Source organism: Gambusia affinis, linkage group LG17, assembly GCF_019740435.1.
Source record: "Gambusia affinis linkage group LG17, SWU_Gaff_1.0, whole genome shotgun sequence".
NCBI classification, from domain to species: domain Eukaryota; kingdom Metazoa; phylum Chordata; class Actinopteri; order Cyprinodontiformes; family Poeciliidae; genus Gambusia; species Gambusia affinis.
Window position 1 is genome coordinate 11,285,209 of NC_057884.1, and position 26,671 is coordinate 11,311,879.

At 34.5% G+C, this 26,671-nt stretch overlaps 1 protein-coding gene across 1 annotated transcript in view; it reads left to right on the plus strand.

Annotated features, from left to right (window-relative positions):
• Positions 1-26,671, plus strand: part of brinp1 (bone morphogenetic protein/retinoic acid inducible neural-specific 1) — a 112,734-nt gene that overhangs the window by 58,388 nt on the left and 27,675 nt on the right. Inside the window, exons 4-5 of the mRNA XM_044096570.1 lie at positions 12,575-12,744; positions 26,024-26,129. Coding sequence (XP_043952505.1) covers positions 12,575-12,744; positions 26,024-26,129 — 276 coding nt within the window. The remainder of the gene's footprint in view (positions 1-12,574; positions 12,745-26,023; positions 26,130-26,671) is intronic.

Consider the following 26,671-nt stretch of genomic DNA (forward strand, 5'->3'; position numbering starts at 1 on the left):
CTGGGCAAGCTCCTCCTTTTGAGCCCAAAATGTGCTGCTGTGAACTATTAACACATTAAGATCTTGATGTGTTAATCAGGATCTTAATGTGATCTTGTGTTAATCAAGATTAACACAAGATAAATACTTTTTTACTTAAATACTATATACTTTGTTTTTTGTTTTTCTTGGGCAGCATGGTGACTCTTCTCATTCATAATCATTGTATCTGGCCTGCCGTATACAGTCGTACAACTCTAGCTGTTTTTTTCCCCATGTTCTCAAGCCCCTGAACATATTTTTAGCAATTTTGTTTAAGCCACTTAAAATTGACCTATGAATCATTCTAGTTCACAAAAGGCACAGAAAAGACGGCTTAGTGCTGCACCACATTGTATTCTAACACCGCTGGCTTTCTAACATTTTCAAGGCATTCATAAAAACTGAAGCTCAAGGTGTTTTACTTTGTAACTGATATACAAAGAAATATAAAATTAGTAGCTATTGTTTATTGTGTTGAAAAGTCAGTTCTAACTTATTTTTTATATTTGTTATCAAAACCCAAAGTCATCTGAATGCACTATGCATAAAATGGGGTGACTAAATAAGAGTTCACTTCCTCCTACTCCTTTTAAGACAGAAAATTAGTCGTAAGCTAATTATTTTGTTCTTGGTTATGCACATCCTTTCTCTTGTCTCATTGGTTACTTGTTTTATTTTATATAAAAAAAACAAAAACAGTTTGAAATAAATAATTAGATAGAAAATATAATAGGGTTATATGAACAATGAAGTTCATTATAATTTAAGGACACGCAACTAATCATGCATATGACAATACAAAGTGATTTATTTAAATTAATGTATAATATTTGTAAAACAAAAAATATTCTAAAAGCATTACATAAACAGAAATAAGTGTTGAAATGTAATATAATCTTGTCATGCTTCATCACTTATCAGTGACCAGTCAAATAGTTAATAAGTGAGAAAAAAGATGCAGAAAAAGAATAACATTTTAAGTTTCAAGTCAGCTACTAACTGTTTCTGAATATGTTAGAGTTTGACGGAGTTTGTCCCAGAGCCGAGGAGGAAAGAAATAAAATGCTGTCCCAAAAGGTCTGGTTCTGGAAACACTTCATAAGCATAGTTTAGAAAGCCTGATGAGACCACATGAATCCAATTTGACAAGAAACAGAGAAATGTATTTCAGTGTACAAACATTTATTGCATTATAGACCAACAGCAAAATTTTGTCTCGTCATGAAATAAACAGCTTAGTTTCTAAATCCTACCTGTTCAGGCAGGTATGACAATAGCTGGATCAATGTGGAATACAATAAATTATTTTGATAGATGGGCATAGTTTTATTTTCGGTACAAATGTTAATCATCTCAGTTGTCCAAGGCTAAATTTAATCTCTTATCTTATCTTGGGCTCCGAGGATGATGCATGAAGGCAGCTAACTGTGATTAGTTTGGCAACTGCATTTAAAAGATGTGATTATCAAGATAAACCACTTTCTTTTTTAAGCTCTGCATTGTAGATATGATAGACTGTTAGAATGTGTAAAATATATCTTTGGTCTACATTGAAAAATCAATGCCTTTCTGCAAATATTCAGAATACTTCATGCACTATCCTTCTCACTGCAATGTATACATGTATATAAAAAGTATCTTAGATCCTTATTCTTGCTAAAGATGCTTTTGGGGAGAATGACATATTAGATGTGATAGAAGACAAGTAACTTTAATATAGTATACAAACCCCCCCCCCAACAATTTGAAAGTAAAATCTTAAGAAACACACTCAAAAGAGAGAGAGACAAAATATAAAGAGGTAAAATTGTTACCAAGTTTTTTTTCTACCATCATATATGCCAATATTTGTAGTTAAACTTCACTTTGACTACATTTTGCTGCTGTCACAATTAACAAAATAATGACTAGTGAAAAAAATATAAATTTATTGATAGCAGTCAATTAGGGCAAGACTTAACAATCTGTTTAAAATGTATTAAGTCATGTATTACTCATTTGCCCCTATTTCAATATGTATCTTTTAACTACTCTCCTCAGATCAAGATAAATCATTTTAGTGTCTTTCAAAATGGTCACTTACATCATTGGCATGTTAATTGTTGCCCACTCCTTTGATATTGCCAAAATTGTTTTTATTTATTTGTTTAGCTAAGAAAGGTATCGCCTATGACTTGTGATTAGAAAGTAGCTTTTTGAGTACAAATGATACTAGTACAGTTCTGAAAACACACGGATACAAAAAAAGAATCACTCACAATCTTGATAAAGGTGTTCAATCAGTAAAATGTTACCAATTATTGGTTTGGATGGACCATGACCATTGGTTGGTATACCACCAATACAACCATCTGTATACATTGGTTGTATACATTTCTGCAAAGAAATAGCTCTTAGAATTATCTTCCAATTACCGTATGTACAACTTTAATTGTCTATTCTTAAAGTTAAGTGAACATTTGTGTTTTCCTTCACTTAGCCTCTGTAGGAAACTCAAAAAAAAAAAAAAGCAAAGCAAAGCAAAGCAAAACAACATTTCTATGCCTTGAAGTGAAAAACTTACTTTAAATGTATGAGGGGCAGACTTGGGGAAAAAATGTATTCCTCACAGCTTAAGATGAATGCAAATGTACCCTTCACACTTTTTTAAAGCTATAACCTCAACCATTTATATAGAGGCTTGGCTGTTGAAGGACTCCATTATTTTAAATGACAAAAACAGAATGGTTCTGATTCAGCTGTAAGTGCCCATAATGTACTGCAGATCTTTGTCCTCAATTGCTGTGAGAGAAGTTTTAATCATTTATATGTCAAAATGTTTATGTGCATTTCAGGCTCTGCTTTAGGACTAAGTTTAACCTGCTCAGTGTGCATTTTATTACAAAGTCTAAATATTATTCTCTCTACATAATGCAAAGTATGCCACATACAGTGTGTGCACAGACTGCAGTAAAATGTTGCATTTGAAAACGCATCCCTTGATGGCTCATTTGAATAGAACTCACATATGGTATATGGAAGATAAAATGTTTCGAAAGGTAAAATTGCTTTAGGAAGTTATGATAATTATCCCCCCAAAGGTCTTCGAAATATACTGTCAGTGCTCAGAAAAAGCAGCAGCCTTTTTTACTTGAAGTCCTGTTTCAATGGGGACTTACTTGACATTAATATATTATGATATTTGCATAGTTAGGAGCTTCGGTTTGGGTATCACACTCATGTTTGTCATTTTACTTGTATCTAAACGGGATAAAAATGCTATGACATGTAATGTCAGCAGTTAAAAAAAACCTCACATTTCTCAACAATCCAATCTGAGATGCTTGTAAGTGCTGCAGAAGCTTAGACAACTTTCGCATAATCAGCTTGTTGGACTAAAAGACATGTACTGATAGTATTGTAAAAACTCTGCCTATTTAAAGAGTTCTTCACTTTTTCTTTTCATAATTATATGTAAATCTTTCTAAACATTATGAAATTTTGATCATCAGACAAAAACAAATCTTTCCAACTAACTTGGCTCCATCTGAAAATGTAACTGCCCCCTAAATCTAATTGGTTGTACCATCCTAAATAAAATGTCCTTAAGTGTTTGCAAAGCCAGTTCTTTTCCCCACTTCAAATAAATTTTGACTCATCCCTCTTTGTGTTATTGCTATAACTCAGCCACATTGAAGGGTTTTTAAACAAGAATGTCTTTTTCGGATCTCACCACACATCTAAATCTAAATTGACAAAAAACTTTGACTCAGTCATGTTTTTAGTAACTCAAATACATTTAAGCTCAAGATCATAAGCTGATGGGTAAATATTTTCTTCAGGATTTTCCAGTTTAGAACATATTTCTTTTACCCATCAGTTATGACAACTGTTCATGAAGCATGAAGCAACAAAGCAGCTTTAGGCCATTTTCAAATTATTTTAGGTCAGGTGGTTTTCACAAGAAAAGCATTTTGGTCCTGCCTTTTTCTTTTTATTGGATCATAAACATTTTTCTTAATTGAAGGAAATGGGCTTTACAGTGCTTTAGATGTTGGTATGGGTTCTTTGTTACGTCCTCTTGGTTGAGTTGTTGATATTGGCTTTGGAATAGTTTTGGTACACCAGTCACTCTTGGCAACGTTCATCACTGTTTTGTGTTTGCTTCCCATTTCTGTGTGATTTGCTGAGAAAGAGATTGTTCTCTCTGGCTTTGAATGTTTTGCAGCTGAAAAGAATTTTACTCATACTTTCTATTTTTTTTTTTTTTTTACTTTCACAGAGTTGTTATGATGTACAAACTGGCAATACACTATTATTTGTACAACTGGTAGCAGCTGATTAGCATCTCAAATAATACCAGAAGTAGGACCCCAAATCCCAAAGGAGTTGAGAAGAGCAGGACCAAATAACAGAGAACAGGAAGGTCAAACCAACTATTTCATAAATCATAATAGGAAAAGATTATGTCCTCCCATTCCAACATCTCTCTGCCTTTCTAATCATACTGCTACACTGAGAGAGGAGTGGCAAAGCAAAATCAAGTAAATTAGCAGTGCTTGGTAACAATTAATGATGTGTTACTATGTTACTGTGAAATTGTTTCTATTCTGTATTGAGCATGACATGATAGTCATGATGTTGTCATATAGCAGTCTGCAGCCTCTTCAAATTTGGTGTCCGCTACCAATAATCCTGCCTACCCACAGCATCACCACCCACAATGACTCTTTGAAGATATTTGGATTATATAAGTTATGACAATATTTAATTTCCTTTTGGGAGAAATAAAAATATTTTGAATTGGAAGAAAATTACAAAACAGGAGGGAAAATGTTCAACTAAGACTGTGCTGATACGCAAGCATTGGTTTGAAAGAGTGGAATGTGTTCGAATGAAACACCATATTTCCTCTGCATCCTGAAAAAAAGCATGTAGCCTATATTGTTTTTATCTTATTTTTCTGTCTGGGTTATTTGTTGCAACGGGTTATCTGATTTAGGATTTTCTTTGTTGTTTACCACTCTATATCTGAGTTGTGCCATTTTTGGTAATCTTTCTCTGCTTTGGAGTGGACGTATAATTACTTTTCTTGGAACGGTTGTGTTGCTTTTCAGTTGCCAGTAAAACTGTTCAGTCATTTGACAAAACATTCACTGTGAACAGAACATGTTGTTCTAAGATAAGATGCAGCAACAGGAGATTTTAGGAAAATATATTTAATTCTGTTTTGAACATTTGATCTGGCCCTGGCCTACTGCTATGGAGCCCACTAGAAATTGTGTCAATCACTGAGGGATGTAGAATAGTTAATAATAGGCTAATCTAACTAAACTGTTTCAGCCAACTGCACATGGGTATTAACAGGGTACTGAAGCAGAGGAGGGTTATCAATCCATTCCATATCAGCTTAGTCCTGTTCGGAGTTGCAAGCAGCCTGCATGTGTTGCCAATTCATCAACAATTTAAGAATACACTCATAGCTGGGCATAATGAAGAATAACTTTGAAATATGGTAGGAAACCAGAGTACTCAAGAAAACCCCCCAAAACCACCACCAAACAGGTAATTACAGTTACAACTGTTCATTCACATGCAGTTTTTTTTTTTTTTTTTTTTACCATTCTGGGTAATGAAGCATTTGTTTTTTATGGTCCTCTTGCATTATTTAAATGACCTCAAGGTACATCTGCTTTCATTATATGTTTCCAAAACATCCAAACACAGTTAGTTAAAACAAAAGATCAAATGGGGCTGACCTAAAATCACATTTGAATAGCTTGAAAACATGCTTTAATGAGATTTTGAATTTAGTTTATCTCTTTAGGGCTATTGGAATTAAGATGGTAGTGTGACCATGGTTAAGACGAGAGAAGATCTTTAATTCAAGATTATTATTTTTTTTGTGAGTTGTGATCTCTCATTTTATGTTATTCTGAAATATTAAAGACATAGTAATAAATAACTGTATATTTTGTTATTAATAAAATACATAGAACTGTGAAAGATAGCTTTTATATTAGTTTGTTCATTGAATTTATAAATGTACTACTCTATGCACAGTAATTAGTTATTTTCTTTATTATTTGCTATGTAAATAAAAAAAGCATGGAAGCAAATTAAGAAAAATAGGATGCATTCATTTCTATTCACTTCAAAGAAAGGAGGACTTCTAATGGGGTTCTTGACAACTGACCAATCAACTTTTAAGTTACCCTGGAGAAGGACAATTCATTTCTTCCCCTTCAATTATGCGACTCATGAGACCACAAAGAGCAGGTTGTTAAAGAGAGAATAGCCTCCTCTAACTTTATCACTCGTCCTGCATGTGCATTTTTGTTTTGTATAGCTGTGTCCTTTATTGAGCATCTGTAAAGGCTGAGATAAAAGTGTGCTGACACATAACTTGAAACAAAAGGCCCCAAGGTTAAAGGGAACATGGCAGCAATCCAGAGGCAGAGGAGACAAGCCAGAGGTTAAATGTAAAGAGAGACAGGAAACACATAAAAGATGCAATCCAAGAAGATGAAAAAGGATGCTGTGGTTGAAAAGAAAACCATAATAATTTAGGTATTTTTAAAAATTATTCTCAAGTTTTAGCCCTGTGGTGCATTATGGCTCTGGTATTCCTCCACTGAACACCTATTTGCACTTTACTGTCATATGATGTTTCAACCTAATATTGTATATCCAGTTTCCAAAGCAGAAAAAAAGAACAATAACACCCGCTGAGTTACTTTACTTTTGAATTCCATGAAGTCTGCTACAAGCACTCCTCTGTTTAAATAGCTCGAACACAAGCAATTTGTTAAAGCCTGAGGAGCAATCTATGGCATAAGCCGTAGGCATGTTTAATTATAGCCTAACAGTGTCCTACCTGCAGCAAAAAGCTTTCTGCATAATCTCAATTTGAAGAATGACAGAAATGTTCTGACGGTCAATGTCCTGTCCTAAAGCAACTTGCTTATGAAAAACCTTGTTACAGTTGGTGCTATTGCTCTGATATAGATCTTTACAGTTTATTGTGTAAAGTGTAAAGATCTATTGCTGTTACTTTTTTTCCACAGATATTGTTTACAACAAGTCTACAGTTATTTAGGTTTTTACAACTTGTCCAAACGGAACCTATTCTAAGCATGGCTTGTTGCAGATAACAAACTACCAATTTAGGTCCCCAGCTTCTTTTTACAATTTTTCCAAGGAATTCTAGAACACATATTTTTGTGGTTCACATCGGAAGTGTATTTTGATTGACATTATATGATCTGGTACTAACAATCCGGAGCTAAGAGTTTCTCTTCTCTGCACTGGTTCCCTATGGTTCAGAGACGAGATATACTCTTGTTAGTTTATAAATCAATGAGTGACTTGACACCAAAACACATTAAAAACCTGTCACCATTGTAGCAACCTTCCAGACCACTTAGATGTTCAGGTTCCAGTCTTCAATATTAATGGCTTCATCTGGTGTGTTGTTCTTCCTTGTACTTATTATTCCATTATCTAGGATTTCAATATGGCAATCGCAATAGGGAAGTTTTTGATCTGTTGTTTTGCTTAAAGCGTTTTATAAATCCCACTGAAGCTCTTTTGCTTCAGTGGATTTATGATTTTTGGACATTGCACCACAAAAGAGAACTGGTCGTCAATGAATGCTGTTTATAGAACACGAAGCTTCAAATATATATTGGAAAGCGTTAAGCTGATTATTTAGTGATACTGTGGCTGATATCTTGCTTAAACAAACTCTTCCTACATAGTACAACTCATATGTTAACGTGTGCCGTTAAGATGTGAACTTGCTCTTACATTTTCTGTTGGATTTTGGTCCTTTGAAAACAAAAAGGGCATTTTTTAAGAAATTGACCTTTATGCCAATATACTTATTTCTGTCTTTAGAGCAACTTTATTTTGGCCACTTTAAAGATGAGATACAGAGTCAAAGAAAGGTAGGAAAGGAACAACAACAGAGCACTCTACACCAAATAACAGTGGACAAGTATTGCAAACTAGCCATGGCTGCAAACTTTGAATGTTTATTTGTTGACATCCAATACTAGTCCTTGTACAATTAAACTAAGGAATTAAATTGAAATGAGGTTGGCTTCAGGCTTAACTTTTTTAGGAGCTATTAGTTTTTAAACCCCTCAGTTAGAACTTAATTGAGGTAGTTGTTTTTTTTTATGCTGTCTGCCTCATTTTGCCAAAGCTAGTAGCTTGGGAATTTTAGTTTTGCTTGTTCTGGTAAATCCATGTACGCTTCTTGATTATGGTGGTATTCAAATGTTTCTTTCTCCCTCTCTTTTGTATTTATTTTTTTATATAAATATTTCTCCTTTGAGAGTAGGTTGGGTTCAGCTTTTACACGTTGTTCAACGTTGGTTTGTGCCTGTCCCTCCATGTTGGGGTTTAATTGTTTAGTGTGTCTTGCCAGCCCCTGCATGTTCATCGGGCTCACACTCTTCCTCTGTTACATGTCTTCTGGTTCACAGGCTACTAGTGAAAAATTCATGATTTATTGGGCTGCATGGAATTACTAGGCTTAATGGTAAATTGTTTTATGTTGTCTTTTGATTTATTTTTATAAAATTTGGAATTTCTGCTTCAAAATCTATCAGTTCCTGATAATAATCCTAGCAGTGTGGCACATGTGAAATACATAATGCTACCCTTTTAAGTTAATTTTGAAAAGAAAATGTGCACTTCTTTATTCCTCCTTTTTAGTTAGTTAAATCTATTGGGGTCCCTTTAATATTAATTAACATATCTTGTTGATGTGCAGAGTCCACATGGCTTACATAATATGCACAGTACGCCCAAGTATGTGGGAGTCTTAAGTCTGCCTGATGTTATGGCTGTGTTAATTAAAATTAGCTCAAATCTAAAACTTGTGTGTACCGGCCCACTTTGTGCACCAGTGGGAACCCTGTTCTCTAGTAAATTTTGAAGTAAGTGTTCTTCCTGCAGCTGGGCCAATTATCATAAATTTTTTTAATGAAAGAGTTATAATTTTTCAGTACTAAGCCAAAAGAATTGCAATCAAAATTAATTTTGGCAACTGAAGTCAGAGTCTATAGTTCAAATATGGAATAAGGACTTTAATCGTGTGTGTAATCTAACATTGATTCAAAATATGCTTTTACTTTATTATGCCTTAAAACAGTTAGTATTTTAGTGTTTTTGTTTGTTTGTTTGTTTTTTGACACACCAGGACTGAACATTATATCATTTATATGCAAATAACACCCAGACTTTTTAAGTATGTGTTATATAAGACTATAACAAATAAGGTAAAAATAAATCAGGTACAGTTCAAATAAGTGCTGAAGTGTATGTTAAGCACAATCAGATGAAGTGTATGTTAAGTACTTAACATACACTTCAGCACTGTAAACTTTACCGCAGTTTACGGTAAAGTTTATACATTATATCATGTTATTTACATCCTACTACTGCCAATAAATACTGAATTATTTTTGTAGGTAAGGTTTTTACCTTACTTTTGTATTTCTGGAAAAATAAAATAAAATAAAATAAAATGAATTGTTCTTGTTTGATAAATTGAAACAAGCAATAATGTATTCCATGATAATAACAGTTTGATGACTATTTGTTGCTCAGTGTGTATAGACTTTGTGCATGTTGGTGGTTTAAGAAAATCTAATTTCATTAGCCTGTTTCCTAGATGTGAAGTTATAAAGCAATATAATGTAATGTTACCCATTAAAATGAGCCACAGGATTTGTGCCAATTACGAATAATAAAGTCCCACCTTGCCATCAGGTTACCTTAAAATCTCCTTTGCTCCCCTGGCAGTTATTGACCTTAACGTGGATCTGCAAAAAAGATACATACTTTGCTAATGCTGCTGCACACACAAATACAACCTTTTGTTGATTTGAGGTTAAAAAAAAATAAAAAAATTGAAAGAGCATTGCCTTTAAATGCCTTTCAGCTACAAACACACAAGCTCTGCATGCACTAATTGTTTCTGGCACAGTGTCTCTGAGGTGCGGAGTAATAATGTAAGAAGGTATTACTTACAGAAAGATGCACTCACATGAGTTCTAAAGCTAAATTTGTTACAAGCTTGCAGTTTCAGCAGCATGGCCTACAAAACCTTTATGGTATAAGGTAAGAGCCACACTAAGTTGCAATAGAGATACAAAATGGCAGATGAACGACTTTATATTGGAGCATTATTCTTGTTATGTAGTGTAAGTCAACTGTGTGTAAGTAACTTTGCAAACCCCTGAGGGAGAGAGAGAGCATGGCATCATCAGAATTAGCCTTCCTATCCTCAGTGGTTGTAACCAGGCGTGAGACATTTGCCCTGACTGTTACTTGCCCTTAGTCACGGTCACAGGCAGTTAAGTGACCAATTCCAATTCATTTCTTGGGGCTAAATAATTATTTAGAAAACCTATGTGACAGAACGTTGTACAAGACCCAGCCATAAGGTTTGCCTTGCTCTAATTTTAAGGCAATCTGATCTTGTTTAAATTGTTGTTTACATGTTAAAGGTCAAAGAGTTAGACATACGAGTAACCAAAGAGGTGTTAAGCACTGTCCCAGTGTGTCATGTAAATGGATATAGAATAAATTCCATTTTTATATGTCCAAATGACTAAATGAGTAGGTTGTCGTCATTGATCCTTGAGTTCTGAGAAATAAAAAAAAACATCATTGCTCAAACATTGATTGAAATGGTTAGTATTGGAGTTAATAATCAGATACAAAAATGTTTTGAAGGAATGTTTTGGTTTCTGACACTATTGCATGATTAAACACTCCCCGGGTCAAATTGATTACCCTAGAAACGAACATAACAGGAGGGTTAAAGCAGTCTCACAAAACAGTTTATATGATTTGATATATCATTTTTATAGTTGTCATAGATACAGGATTGTTAACTTTGACTTAATTAAATAAACTTAAATAATGCCATGGGGTGTGCCAGTCTGCTAATCAGTAGCATGTAAATACAGGCATGAGCCAAACACTGGTGGTTAAAGTTTTGCTTGAGAAAAATAAACATAGCAGTTGGTTTGTGTTGTTGTATATTCGACTAATTCAAAGACAAAAAGGAGTCTGGTGGATTAATCAGATGAACTTTAGTGAATAAAAAAAGGATGAATAAATCGTACATAATGACATACGACAGAGTGCAGGCATTCAGCTAACAGCTCTTTTCTGGGGAAAAAAAAACCCTCCTCAATTGCTCTTCTTCATCTAACCTCAAGTTCTTCTGCTAGTTCTAAAGCATCATGGGATATAGAGTACATTCTGTTAAAGGTCCACAAATAGTCAGTTTTGAACTAGATACTAACTATCAAATGCTAACTAGAATTATGAAATTACTGCAACTGAAATAGTTACTTGTACATAATATCCCAGATAATAAGTCCTAAGCAAATCCTGGTTAAACCCTAAACAAATTCTCAACAGGTGTGTTAGGATTCAGAAATTTCCACTCTAAGCTTTTATACTGGGAATACCAGGCTAAGGTGAACCCAAAATGCAACCACCCATCTGTTGAACAAACCAAAAACAGAAACACAAACCATTATCTGCAACTCATGCAATAGACAGTGATGGTGACAATTTATTTATTTTTTTTTTCATTATGGATACCTTAACCTTGGTGTTTGATTTGGTTTTATGGGATATGGTTCTGTGGGAGAACAACAAAGTACTTTGTGGCAAAGTTTTTTTATGACTTCATACCTTTTTCTACACTGATATTTTTGTGACTTGGAGCATATGTGTTAGAATAAAAATATATTGCAGTAATGAGAGAAAAACAAAACAGAGAATTGATCTTCTGCACTTCCCACCACAGCTTTATCATATCAACTCGAGCTCATTAATGTGATTTAACCACGCTAATGCGTAATACTAGTCACACTGGTGTAAGCACATCAGTAAATGATTGGCACAACCCATGATGCAACATCGTAGAGATGCTGATGCAGTCTTTTCTATAAGTGACAGAACCTAAACCATGTGCTTATAACCTAAACATGCAGCAGATCCCTTTCTGACATCATCTCATTTTCAAACTGTTTTTGCTTTGAATAAATACGCACTCTTCTCTTCTGTTACATTGTGTTTGTGTATTCGCTCTTTGTCTACTGCCTTAATGTGTAGTTGGAAGAAGAAGAAGAAGAAGAAGAAGAAGAATAAGGAAAAAAAATCAAGATATTGGTTTAGAATTGGCAGAAAAGTCCTGTGGAGTCGAAGTGAGAATAATTTTATTTTCTTGAAAATAATGTGATTTCAATGGGCATAAATCCAGGTATGTATATGGCAATGCGCCAGGTGGAGACAAACAGCAAATATAGGGACTTTCTGGAAAACTGGGACATCCAATTTCTCAAGATAAAACTACTTGCCTGGATACTCTAATCTCAGACTTGTGTATTGTGTTAAGAACTCTTTTTGCAGTTTATACACATGGTTATCTTTAACAAATGGAAATGTTTTCAATCCTATCACATTTTCTATATGAGTAAACCTTAAACAAAAATCAAAGCTGCATAGAACTGATCAAATTAATATTTATTACTTGTAGGGGAAGAGGCTCTGACAATGTATCTGGCCAAGAACAAGCTGGACAGAAAGCTGGTTAATGCTACGCAGAATGTGGAAGCCCTCCATCAACTGGCATCATCCTACTTTATTGATCGTGATGGTACAATGAGGAAGTTGCATGAGATCCAGATCTCCACAAATGCCATCAAGGTTAGTATATTTTTACCATTAATATACCATGCAATGTATATTTTTACCATTGCATCATAATTGCACCATTGATATGACACAGGGGCTGCACAGTGGCACAGTTGGTAGAGCTGTTGCCTTGCAGCAAGAAGGTCCCGGGTTCGATTCCCGGCCCGGGGTCTTTCTGCATGGAGTTTGCATGTTCTCCCTGTGCATGCGTGGGTTCTCTCCGGGTTCTCCGGCTTCCTCCTACAGTCCAAAAACATGACTGTTAGGTTAATTGGGCTCTCTAAATTTTCCCTAGGTGTGAGTGTGTGTGCGCATGGTTGTTTGTCTTGTGTGTCTTTGTGTTGCCCTGTGACAGACTGGCGAACTGTCCAGGGTGTACCCCGCCTCTCGCCCGGAACGCAGCTGGAGATAGGCACCAGCAACCCTCCCGACCCCATTAGGGAAGAAGGGTGTAAGAAAATGGATGGATGGATATGACACAGTTATGATACAATGACTGAAAAACAAAATTATAAAAATGGAATAATCCTAACTTGTGTTTCATGACACCAAGGGAAAAACCATTTTGAAAAGCAAGTTTCAGATGACCCGATCCATGACTTTTTCATGTGGCCCCTGCTGTAAGACATTTCAGACAGCCTATTTTGACCCACGTAATTTGTTGTGGTTGAGTTGATGAGTGTTAATTATAACAGATTGCTGGTCAAGGACATAGAAATATGTCAGATTAGTCAAATCAACACCTTACTTGTGCTGTCAGAATATGATAAATTAAACTGAGGGGCCCTAACCGCTTCCATAAAAAAAAAAAAAAAAAAGAAAAAAAAAAAACTGAAAACATCAGAGTTAAATATTTCAGAATTTCATTTGTTTACATATTTTTAATTCAATGATTCTTCTGTGTTCCTAAAGCAAAAATGGTGCTTTTATCATTATAATATTCACACTTTGTGTTTAGGTGGGATTTCTGCCTGAAACATTTTGAGCAATGAAGTATTTACACAAACTGAGGCAAGGAACTAGAAACCAGAGCAATTAAATATTAATACCATTGAGCAATATTATCAACTACAACCAAATGGCCTTTAGAAAGATCCCTCCTTTCTGACCATGTTTCAGTAATTAAGCCAATCATCTTGATTTGCACAAAGAAGGAGGGTGTTGAATAGTATAAAAAAATAATTCTACACTTAAATACCTTTTATGAATTTTTTAGAGTGGTGGATTAAAATTACAAGCTTAAATTATGAAGTCTACTGCAAGTATAAATTCCGTTCATTCTTTTAATATTAATATTCTTGTATAACAATTAGGGATGTTATGGCAATGTCATAACATCCCTTGTCTTCTGTGACCTTGTTATGATCCATGTTTCCTTGACATTGAATCTATTAGATTGCTAAAACAAACACATGCATTTAAACAAAAATAATTAATAAATACATAAACAACATTAAAGTGAACATGAGAGTATATAACTTCAGATTTGGCACTTAACTTGATTAGCAAGTCTGCATAACAGCAATGATGACAATTAGGCATAATATTATGACTTGTCTGTAGCTATGCAGCCTCATGCATAACTAGCATGTACAGTATGAGGCATAACAAGTAGTGGTGTCTGTGTGTGTATGTATATATATATATATATATATATATATATATATATATATATAAGAAATACATATTATGTATTAAAAGATGCCTATAAACAAATAATTCAAGTCCTTTATTCAATAACAAACATTTCATTGCCTTAAATCCAATAACATAGCATTCCTTTAGTGAACATTTGATCATCTGTGGCAAAGGATGTATCTGCAGTATTATTTTTTTGGATTAAACGAATAATTGTGTGCCAAAAAGAGCTTAATCAGAAATTAAATGCAAAATGCATATATCTTTTGTTCTTTGAGCTTGTATTCTCCAGCTAATTAATAATCAGTCACTAAATTTGTCCATGTTTTTCTCAATCAATCAAAATGATTAGTCTGATTATTTCATCCCTAACATATATGTATAAAATATATAGATATTTCTGCAGTACGGTAACATCCTTCATGACCTGAGTTGTGGAGTTGATCTGACCCAGTTTGCTTGTCAAACCCGTTCAGATCTTTATACTGAGCCAGTTCCAGGATACGGTCTTCACATGCAGCCGTATGTATCTTACCTACAAATAGACGCCTTGATAAAGACATAATCGATACTTTCAATGTATCATGCCTTGTGAATTTACATGTGCTATCTAATACCTGAAAACATATCTTCCTTTATTCTACCCTTGACCCACCTAGCAGTAATGTTCTGATTTAAATTGTTCTAATACTATAACAATTCTAGTATAATTGTATAATTGTTCTAATACTAGAACAATTAGGGATGTTATGGCAATGTCAGAAGCAAAAAAACATGCTTCTGAATAAAATCTTGAAAACTAAACATAACACATTTAGAATTTGACATAAAAACTGTGTTGAGAATAAGAGTGAAGAAGAGCATAATTATTTATTTTCTTTCTAAGAAGGATAGACAGCATGGAAAAAAGTATATCAAGCAAAGCCAAAATACTTCTGAAGGTGTGTATGGAGAGTAAAGCAGCCTCAGCCAACACAGCTGCAGGTAGAATTGTGTCATCTGCCCAAAGTTAAATGACACCTACTCTAGAAAAAGCTGTCTGCTGTTAATTTCAAGCTTTGCTGACTGTAGTTGTTTAGTTTTGCATGTATTTACAAAAACGTCCAACTTGTGTGTGTTTTTTTTTTTCTCTATCCATGAAGATGGGCAGTATGACAGACACTTTTGAAAGACACACTAATATATTTTTTTCCCACAATGCATCAGTTAGAGCATATTTGTGATGTCTCATTCCCGGGCAAGCAACTCAATCAACATATAATTGATTAATTACAGATAGACAACATATGTTCGTCAATTGTTAGTATTTGAAAATTACATTAAATTAATCTACTAGAGGAAAACATAGTCTCAGTATTGATAGAATTGCCTACTGAACTAACAGAAATTTGAAACATGCTTAGGATTACTCCTGTTTGCCATATCATACTGCATATAATCATTGCAAAAACTTTACAGTGGGTTTTACAAAGTTGCACCAATAAATGATATTTTGTGCAAAAATTTGAATTCTAACCAAAATTTTAATAGAAATTGAATTATTCTGTTTTTCAAGGTCACAACAAAACTCAGTAGAGGACATAGTGAAACCTTGTTTATAAATATGTTGGAATCAACTTAATCAAATAAAAGTAAAAAAATATATAAATAAATAAAACCTCTCATTGATGTTGCCGCATATCTGTGCTTGCACACCTGCAAAACAATTGCAAGTACATGCAATGCTCACCCTACCAAAGCTTAACAACCCTGTCTTCATTTAGGGAGCACCTTTCCAGCTTTTTGTTGTTTTGAGTGACAAGTGGATTAAGGGGCTTTGGCAGATGAGACTTCAGGTAGCAGGAAGTCAAGCATGACAAAATTAAGCAGACCTGACAGCGACTGCTGCTGAGTCAGTTTCTATGGAAAGCAAGGCAAGTGGTGTTGGGAAGACAGAGCCTCGATGCGGCACACGCACTGACGCACATGTCACTGCAAAGCAGAGTGTACTCTGTGCCTGTTCATCAAAACTGATGGAGCTATAGCATATGTGAAGAAATGGGGCCTTGCCTGCGCTCAGAATAGACCTTAAAATGCATCATTGAGAGGTGAAGGAGAACGTTAGTAAATGGTATATGAGATAACCTTTCTATGTTCTTATGGAAATATTTATCCTTGAGAGGATTTAAAAGGTGTTTTTCATCAAACGCATAACAGAACGTTTCTGTTCATGTAAAAATGTTGAAGAACATTGGTTTTGCTTTAACATGGGTGTCTTTAAGATGGGTAGTCATTGAGTAGACCTCCATGACTACTCAAACATGTTTGAGATATGGCACATCAAGAAAACCTATATCCAGTGTGAAAGCAATTTTGACACTGCAGTTCTTCACATCAACCTTCCCTGCCAATTCCTACAGTTTTACATCTAGATCATATCTATACTGAAAAAAGAAATCCTATAGTCAACCATCTTACTTGCAATTTGGAGGTGTGTGTGCTTCTACAGAGTTGTAAGTCTTATTCCAATAAGATCCCACTGCACAGTGGTCTCTATTTGGAAACTATAAGCTATATTTCACTGAGAGCACAGCACAAAGCAATCTCTACATTGAAATGGTCTGATTAGGCCACTGTAGTTTTTTTTTTTTTTTTTTTTTTTTTTGTAGAGCTCATGGATTGTCTGTTTTAATTGCATAGTGAGATCCTTTTTATTGCAGCTTGAGCAGTAAAAGAAGGGGATTTATCTTGAAGTTCCATCACCATGGGGGAATTAATCAATTACTTCAGTTGCTGCTAGCTTGATTTAGACATTATTGGTGCACTGGCTTGAGACCAGCAGAGACAAACTTTCAAATTATTTGATGACTAGTAAACAGGTGTTAATGGGTTCCACCTTAGGGATAGGTGACTGGTTCTGCAACAAGGATTTGCCACTCAGGATCTAGTATCCTAATCCTAACACTGCCATCAAGAGAATGAACTACCATAATCTCATCACACAAGTTGTGTGCTTGTTGAAAGAAGTAGGGCATTTGTCACGCTCTGTTCCAGATGCACCCCAGAAGATTTTTTTTTTTTTTTTTTAAGTTTTTTGAAAACAATGTGCAGCTAAGGTTTTTTATGAATATCAGAAAAATGTGCACTAGCAAACAAAAGAAGTAGCAAAAGTCCATGACTGTGTACAGACGTGACTGTAGAAATATCATGTAAACTCCAAGACGATTCTGGTTCAGACTTGCAACAGAGAAAGCAACTCTGTACCCTTTGAGGTAATATTTGTGTTGTACTGTAATCACAATATTATCTGCCAAACAGTATTTTATTCCTTTTCAGTTCTTTTTGTGATAATCTATACAATGAAATTAAATGTTTTTTGTTTTTTTTTTGTTTTTTTTTTAATACAGTATCATTATGCTTAAATACATCTGGAATGTAGAACACAACAAATACCTGCAGAATGAATAGTACCTATACGTGAACTGTAATAAATGCAACACCATCCCACCAATCACGTTGGCAACAGACAGACGATGATCAGAATGTACAGAGGAGGCAGAGTCCATCAGAAAGCATGGATCTATAAACACGGAGAACAAGGCCTTTTCTCCTTCAGTATTGATTTGGTATGTCGGTGAAACCTGCTTTGGAGTGCAAACGTCCAATCAGTCAAAAAGGAAAAATAAATAAAGAAAACATATTGGTCAATACTGCAAAAAGTGTTTCAAACATTTTCTGTCTGCAAATAAGTTAGTTGAAGGCAGATCTACTACTAGTTTAGATGTGTTTTAAGATTTAAATGATAAAACCTACAATTCTAAAGAAATTCTATAAAAGTATTCACTATTGCTCATGCTGGCAACTTGTACTGAAACATGTTGGTGTTCTTTTATAAAATACATCTACAATGAATATTAATTTTAGACCTGAGGCCAGTTTAGATACCAGCAATTATGTCAAATCAACATGGGAGAAGGACCATCTGGCTTGTTATTAGTTAACAGTTCAAAAGGCAGCCTGGGCTGTTTTGTGGGCATTTTTGTTCACTATAATGCTTGGGTAACCTTATGAGCACGGTTAATACTGGACAATATGTTGGTGTTGTTTGTAGCAACATGTGGTAGCCTGGTAACCAAACAAGTCGGGTCAAAACAATTAGGTTTTTCTGCTGAACTGGTCTGACTAAAGACCAGACCTGATTTTAGCTGAGTAACATAATACAATACAATACATTATATAACATAATGTATGATGATACTGGTTTAACAAGTCAATTCATCTGTATGAGTTTGTATGTCTTTTATTGGTTTTCAGTGTTAGCAGTTGATCTGAAGTCTAAAAATGAGGCAGCTTAATATAAAAGCTTTTATATTAACTTGGCAACTTTGGTTAGCCGAGGTTCTGAATTATACCCTGCAAATTAAATGTTAAGTGACAGATGGTAGAACTAAATTATGATGGAAAGAAAGCCAACTTGTTAACTAAAATGTTTACCTTATCATGCAATATGACATAGCCCACCCGTGTCTACTCCACTTCTGTACAAGCAATATTTGTCAAATATTCTACAACAAATATTCTAATATTTGTGCAAGATTTGTCAAATATTTCCTTATTGTAATAATTTAGAGCTGATTAGTGTGACCATAATCAACCATAAAATGTACGCTTATTTGTACAAAAATATCTGGGGCTACACATATTTATAGAACAATTTCAACAATACAGTCGCTACATTAAGAAGTCTAAAAATCAAAGCAACGCCAGTGATTTCAAAGTGTTATTTTCAAATATGGGCAGTCTTATTTAAAAATTTCCAAAACATCAGCATTGACCCTTTTGAAGTGGTTATTTTGTTGTACATTCTATTACAATTTATACATGGATTGCAATTTTCTTCAATAAATGTATTATTTATATGTCCAACAAATTTAGAATTTATTATTGTAAATTTCATTTATATTTACATTTTACTAAGTCAGAAATTTTTTAATTGTGTTAATTTGGTGATTTTGTGTTTTTGTGGTATATTGTGTGAATTGTAGTGTATGTTGTGTGTAATGTCTTGAGCTGCTGGGACCTTGAATTTCCCCTTTGGGGGATCAATAAAGTATTCATCATCGTCATCATCATCAAACATTAAATACAGCAAATAGATTATATTCAAGCCAATGTTTTCAAGCCTTTATTTTTGTAAAGTTTGATGATGGTCCACTTACAACTAATAAGAACACAACTCTTAAAATTAAAATACTACCTCAGAGCAATAAAAAATAATTTGAATTAAAAAATTAGCATTTTTAGATGACAGTTGTATATTTCGAGGTCAGTCAAAATTAAATTTAACCTGACTACAAGTGAAGTCAACAGGTTTTCAATCCCAAACAAAATAAAGGCTAAAGATGAGTCAAAATGTTATTGTTGAGGCACGTCATTCAAATATAATTCCTACATAGCAAAATATAAATAATGTATTATAAAATAAAATGACTGCCAGGTTTAGATGACTAATTGTGTCTTTATTTGACTACTAATGAGGCAGTAGACAACTATGTGAACATCAGGACAGACAGCGGGGTATGCAACAATCAGCTTTTGATGACATCAGGCAACTGTGCTGACTCTCATAATAATTGTCCTCATTTACAAGCGCTATATTTTTTATCAAAGAGATATACAAACAGTTATCTGTTTGTTATTGGTATCCAACAGGTTTAGCATACTGTGCAAGCGGCAGCAGTTAAAATGATGAAAACTCATTATATAACATTCTCAAGTCCTGATATAAAAATTGATGACTAAGGAGTACTTATTTTATTCTTGAATACAATTATATAATGACCAGTAATGTCCAGGGTGCTAAGTTTGAGATGTGATTTCAGCAGAAGTGGGCTGCTATTTAAAAAATCTTCTCCTCTCTATAACATCCAGCTGCCCTCCTATAAATGGACTGACTTGATGACTGACTCTGTGCACATTAGCAACCTTAATGAATCAAATATTTCACTCTTAAAATGTTTCCTACAGACTATTCAAATTATATATTATTTACATTATTAAGAAAGCTTCTGTAACGCCTGTAACACCGGAACAGCTTCTTTTCCACAGCTGTCACGCTTTTGAACGCCTCCTGACATAAAACATAAACTATAAGGACTGTACTCCCCTATCCTCTCATACAGCAATAACACATGGACTATTCTCACACACACACACACACACCACAGACTGTTTTCCTCACACACATATGCAATCTGTAAATCTTATCAGCCATTATTTATCTTGCATTATAAACCTACTAATACATATATAATCCATTTCCTAACATTCTTGTATATTCTGTATAATCTGTGCATATAGCTCCCATATTTATATTTATATTTCGTCTTGTACACCTGTAAATAAATATTTATATCCTGTATAGCACTTCTGGATAGATGCAAACTACATTTCGTTGCTTGTACTTGTGACAGTGCAATGATAATAAAGTTGAATTCTATTCTATTTTAAAAATATATATATATTTTTCACTTTGATTGTGTCCTTGTCTGGTCAGTTTTTTTAATGCACACAAACTTGCATCCACTCAAACAAGCAGCTTTCAAACTGGCCTGGGGTTACTGTGTAAAGAGATAGGACAGGATAGATGTGGGGTGAGAAAGAGACAGAAAAACAGATATGAGATTTATGTTTTAGAAAAACTTTTTTAAACAGGAAAACGTCTTTGACACAATGGTCATATTGATATACAATATACTACTTTAAATATTGTATTTAAACTCTTATTAAAGAAAAGTCCAAACACATTTGCCTGTTCATTTTGGGACATTTTTGTGTTTGTAGAAAGATGCAACTTCTCCTGCTGTTAACAATACAATCCCTTGCTGATAGAAATAAATGACATATGGTTGTTGTCTCTGTGTGGCTGAACTTGAATGCTTCAAGCTAGGACTCCAGCCGGTCGGGTCATTTAGGAATGGAATAAGATACTCAATGAAGTGTTGTAATGGAAAGAAAATGTCAATTTTACGACTGAGTGTTTTTTCTGCCGGAATGTCTGATGATGCCGGAAAAAGTATGATGAGGAATTAACTGGGCTTTTTGTCCACGTGAGCCTGCGGCTGACTGTGTACTGTTTTTTTTTTCCTTTCATGCATGGTATGTGATAGTAAATAAGTGTGCTTTCCCCACAAGAGTGGAGGATATGCTTGCTGCAAGGTCACCTATTCATACAGTCACACTAGGCAGATTTACACTAGCAATCAATATGCATACTTCCTGATGATGCTGCAGTGCTGTGGATGGTAGTGGTATGCCAACCACAGCCAATGATCTTATCTCTTATTTCATGCTCAAGTCTAGTGAATCTCATGCAAGGTGAAATATGTAACATGTATGCAGTATGACCCAGATTTCTGAAAAAAAACAAAAAAAAAAAAAAAACTGCTACAAAGTTTAAAGCATTTTATTTGTAATTTGTATGTACTAAAAAAATGTAAACATATTGGATGTGCAGTGCTGCTTTAGCTTTAAAACTTGAATGTGTCACAGTTGTAATGAGAAAGTTTTTGTTGTAACAATTATCAGGTATAATCAGATTTACATAAAATTTTTTCCTCATTTCCTCTACATTCCTACAGCGCCACCTCCTTGTGAGACTGGCAGGAACACCGGCGCCAAATGCACTATTTATGAATTATTGAAGAGAAAAAATGTCCTCAGAGATTTTCCACGACCAGGATAGGAGAACTACTGAAGAGCAAGCCTTTTCATTTTCTATGTTGCCATAAATAGCAAGTCATTAAGAAAATGGCAGGTGACAGGCAGATTAGGAGAGGCACAGCAGAGGAGATGTGTAATGGAGACAGTTGAACCTTATGGTATTTGTCCCAGTCCCACTCATCTATCTCATTGCCTTCATTCCTTCTCTTTGTTATTTACAATAACATATCAGGTTTTTTTTCATCCTTATGGGTCTTTCAAGTATAATTGCAACTTAGACACAAAGCATCATGTGAGGTTTGGTTTCAGAGACACATCCCGTGAAGGATATTTTTAAAAACACAAGTAAGAAGATACCACTTCCATGACAAGCACTTGCAAAAATAATGAGTTTTTTGCATACTGCTGTAATTAGCTTGGTTTGTTTGCCTTTGCACACTGAATCATTCAGTACATATTCAACCAAGGGTAAAAGTGATGTCTAATAAAATAAGATAGAAAAGTTATTTCTCTCACTCCTATATATTTGTGTGTATGTGTGCACGTATAAAGTGCACACCTAGAAACTAATATATATATATATATATATATATATATATATATATATATATATATATATATATATATATATATATATATAGTAGGAGTTTATGCTTGTTTCCTTACTGTGTCAGAACAATGTAATTTTATATCTATGTAGCTTATGGATAAACAGATTTGGTCAATCAGGCTAATTTCTCCTAAAGTTTGATTTGTTCATTTCTGCTGTAACTTTCTGATGTTTACAGTTTCTGCATTGTGAGATATAGGGATGCAACTGGTAATTGGGCTAGAGGTCAAATTGATTACCTAGCACAGCAGAAACAACAGCCCATATGGGATACATAGCCATAGATGTATGCAAAGTAATCTATTTTCTCTTTTCCATAGAACTATAGACACTAAGTGCCTAGAGAGTTTATTTGAACTTTTTTTTTTTTTTTCTATGACTGAAAAGTTTACATAAATGAAGAAAGTTTTCTTACATTGAGGGCTTTTGGGAAAAAGACAGTTTAATATATTGAAGAAAACTTTAGATCTCATGTGCATTATCTCTTATTTACCCAGTTAGATGGTAGTCCTGATGGCAGATGACAATTAAAGGGAACGTTCCAGAACTGTGATTTTTGACTGTGTGCTGTGATACATTCCCAGCCTGGTGGGATTCCACTGTTGTGTTCTGCTCAATAATCCAAATCCTTTAAGTCCCACTCGGCCCACTTCAGTCCTTTGATTGCTCCTTTTATTTTTATTGCGTTTAACTCCATTTTTATAATCTGATGCACTGCACAGCGTGTGCTAGGGAAGGAAAAGACAAGTGCCACACACTGTTCTCCTATGGTCATTGAGATTACAACCGCTAGTCTTTAATCCGTAAAGATGGCTTTGTCTGTGCTTAATTTAAAATGAAAATTCTCAAAGAAATTTCTCTGTAGATGCTGTTCTACTGAGTGGACCTCACTCAGTAGAACTGTATGTAACTAGTAATAAAATGCATTAGCTAGTTATTCCACTCTCCTGCATACCTAATATGAGTTAACTTAACTAGTTGTCATTCTTCATCTTATCTATATTTCTTTTGCACCAGACAACACTTATTTATGTTTTAAGAATATTTTAGCCACATGCTATCGGTTTTCATTAAAGATCCAGATTTGAATTCTTTTTTCCAGCATGACAGTAAATATTATATTGCAATAATGCAGCTATTCTTACCAGTCCAAGTTTAGTGGTGCATCCTTTACCCTTCATTTAGTTGTTCTTTATAAATCTGAAGTAATCAAGCGAAATGTTGAGTTTTTTTATTTCTGCTGTTTCATGTGGAAAAAGATAAGAAACAAATAAATAAATAAATAAATGGTGAAGGATTTATTCAAGACCAAATGGATTGAATACTATAATTATATATTACTCTGAGAGTTTTGGCCCTGTCTGTCAACTGCATCCACACCTCCTCGTCAATCCCTCCTCCTGATCGCCTGATGCCCAGGGTAAGATATACATCTGTCTAATTTCTTGCTTGTCAGCCCACCATCTGGTACAGTATCAGCAATAAAGGCAGAAAAAATGGCATCCCACTTCAGCCTCTCTCTCCCTCACTCTCTCTTACTTTTTCTTTTCTCTCCCTCTCGCTATCTCTCCCTTCCTGCCTCTTGCATTTCCCTCTCTCACGCACAGATTCAGTGTAGAGCTGCTTACTAAAGTTGCTGAGGTCAAATGTTGTGATGATGGTGAAGATAAACTTAGTTTTTCTGGTCTACTTTGATGGATGTTATAAAAAATAAAGGCATCCCCAAAGACTGCAACTCAGCCATCAACACTTTTAAATAATAAATAGCTGTATATTTCTGATGTTTCTAAAAGTATTGAAACGTTATTAACCTAATAGTTCTACTAGTGTTTTATGTAAAGGCAAACATAATAAAACACTGTCATAATTGAAAACAAAAATTACAATAATTTATCCTTGCCCATTCTTTTTCATGCAAACATAATTTCTTCTTTTTACCCAAAGTGGCCATTGTGACTACCTACACCATGGTGATTAAAAGGGGTGGAAGTTAAACCTACACAGGATCATAGCTTTTACATTAGAATAGCTTTACAATGTCTTCCAGTTCATTATTTGGGGCTTCTACTTATGCATAATGTTTGATTCATTGTGTCTACCCTCATCAGCATCATTGCGAGTCCTAGCAACCAACTATTTTCAAATATTAAGTTATGAACACAAACATTACATTCAATAACAGACCAAACATCAGTCATGTTTCTACTACAGTCTGACTATATGGCTTCATGTGCAGGGCAGTGCAGTTTTGTGGGAACCATTATGCAAAAAGCTTATCTACGAGTAGCACAGAAGATGTTTTATCACATATTTTCACACCCTTATAAAGGAAAATGGAGGCTCGGCTTTCGAAGTATCAAGTTTAATCACCTTAATGCAGGATTTTGAGCATCACAAGAGACTGACTATAATGTCTGATACATATGGTGTTGATGTTATTGTTTTTACTTTCTTTGAAAAGTGACCTTAATTGTTAAGAAATATGATTCTCATTACAACACAAAAATACTATTTTGATTAAGAATTTATGTGTCAGTATTATATTAAGTGTATTTTTCTGGGTCTACTGTTATCTCTCCCTGTCTATTTATTTTCTCAAGTATTAATTTATTTATTTTTTTCATTAATTTTCAGAATTTTGTCAGTCTATAAAATGGATACCATTTATGCACAAATCACCAGTGCTAAATATTAGGAGTTTTTGGCAGCTTGCTGTTGTTTTATTGGTTGATTTGCTGCCCTGTTTTTTTTTTTTTTTTTTTTTTTTTGCATTTCTGGCCACAGCAACCTCATCATATCAATTGACAAATTGCTTTAAAATTTTTGTCATCTGAATTAAGAATGTTATGCGTAAATCAGCTGTTACTTAAATTCAACTAATTTCTTTTTAGAAATGAGTCGGTGAAGGCATTAGGAGTGGTTTGAAAAAAAATCCTTTTGGTTATCAAAGCTTTAAACTCTATGGTAAAACTGCACAATCAAAGCTCTTTTGTGTGCAGGCCATGGGGTACAAATTTACTTGTATGAATGTAGTGTAATTAGCATGTATGAAAGGCTCTCAAAAAGAAAAACCATCTAATAACTGTTATGTTATTCGCTGACGGCAGTAATAAAGAGCTGACATTGTCAATGGCTGGGTAGTCTTGTGATCGTTACTTTTTTTTTACTTGAAATGCATTGCTGCAACATAAAGAGAAGTGAGAAAAATGCTACATAACCTGATGACAGCATGCCTGCTGAAGATGAAAGCGGTTCTACTCATTGGGTGTAATATACAGGCAGACACTTACACCTACATTTCCTTGTAATGTGGCTTTCATTAAACTCCTAATTCTCTTGCAGGTGACAGAGACACGGACAGGGCCGCTGGGATGCAGCAGCTATGACAATTTGGACTCAGTTAGCTCAATCCTCCTGCAGAGCCCTGAGAGCAAACTTCATCTGCAAGGTAAACAAATCAAATACAGTCCCATGATTTCCAAGGATGTTGGACATCAGAGGGCAGCAGCCTGTGAAAATTAAAGGAGATCTTGAGTTACACGTGACGTAGGAAAATGGTTTGTGGTTGCTGAAGAATTGAATGTCAATGCACTTTTTAATTGGCACTGGGTTTGGAATAGATTTGCTCCCGAATCCCCTCTGGGGGATTGCAGTACAATTTTCTGGTTATAGATGTCTGCTCGTGTTCTAATGTGATTGTGTTCCTAAGTCTTCCTTAAAGCGCTGATCAAAGACAGGCCTAAATACAAAACAGTTTGTTCGGTTTCAGAGTTGAAATTCATAAAGGTGTGGTGTATGCAATCAGTGTAAAACATTGCCTGTCCTATTAATTATGAGCCACATTCTGATTTGTAGGAGTTTATTCAATTTATTCAATATGTAAGTCACTGTCAAAGATTGTCTACGTTGGAAAGTAAAGAATTTGCATTCGGCGTCTGTAGCAGAATTTAAGCAGCAACTTTTACTCAGTATGTTCTTCTCGAAAAAACT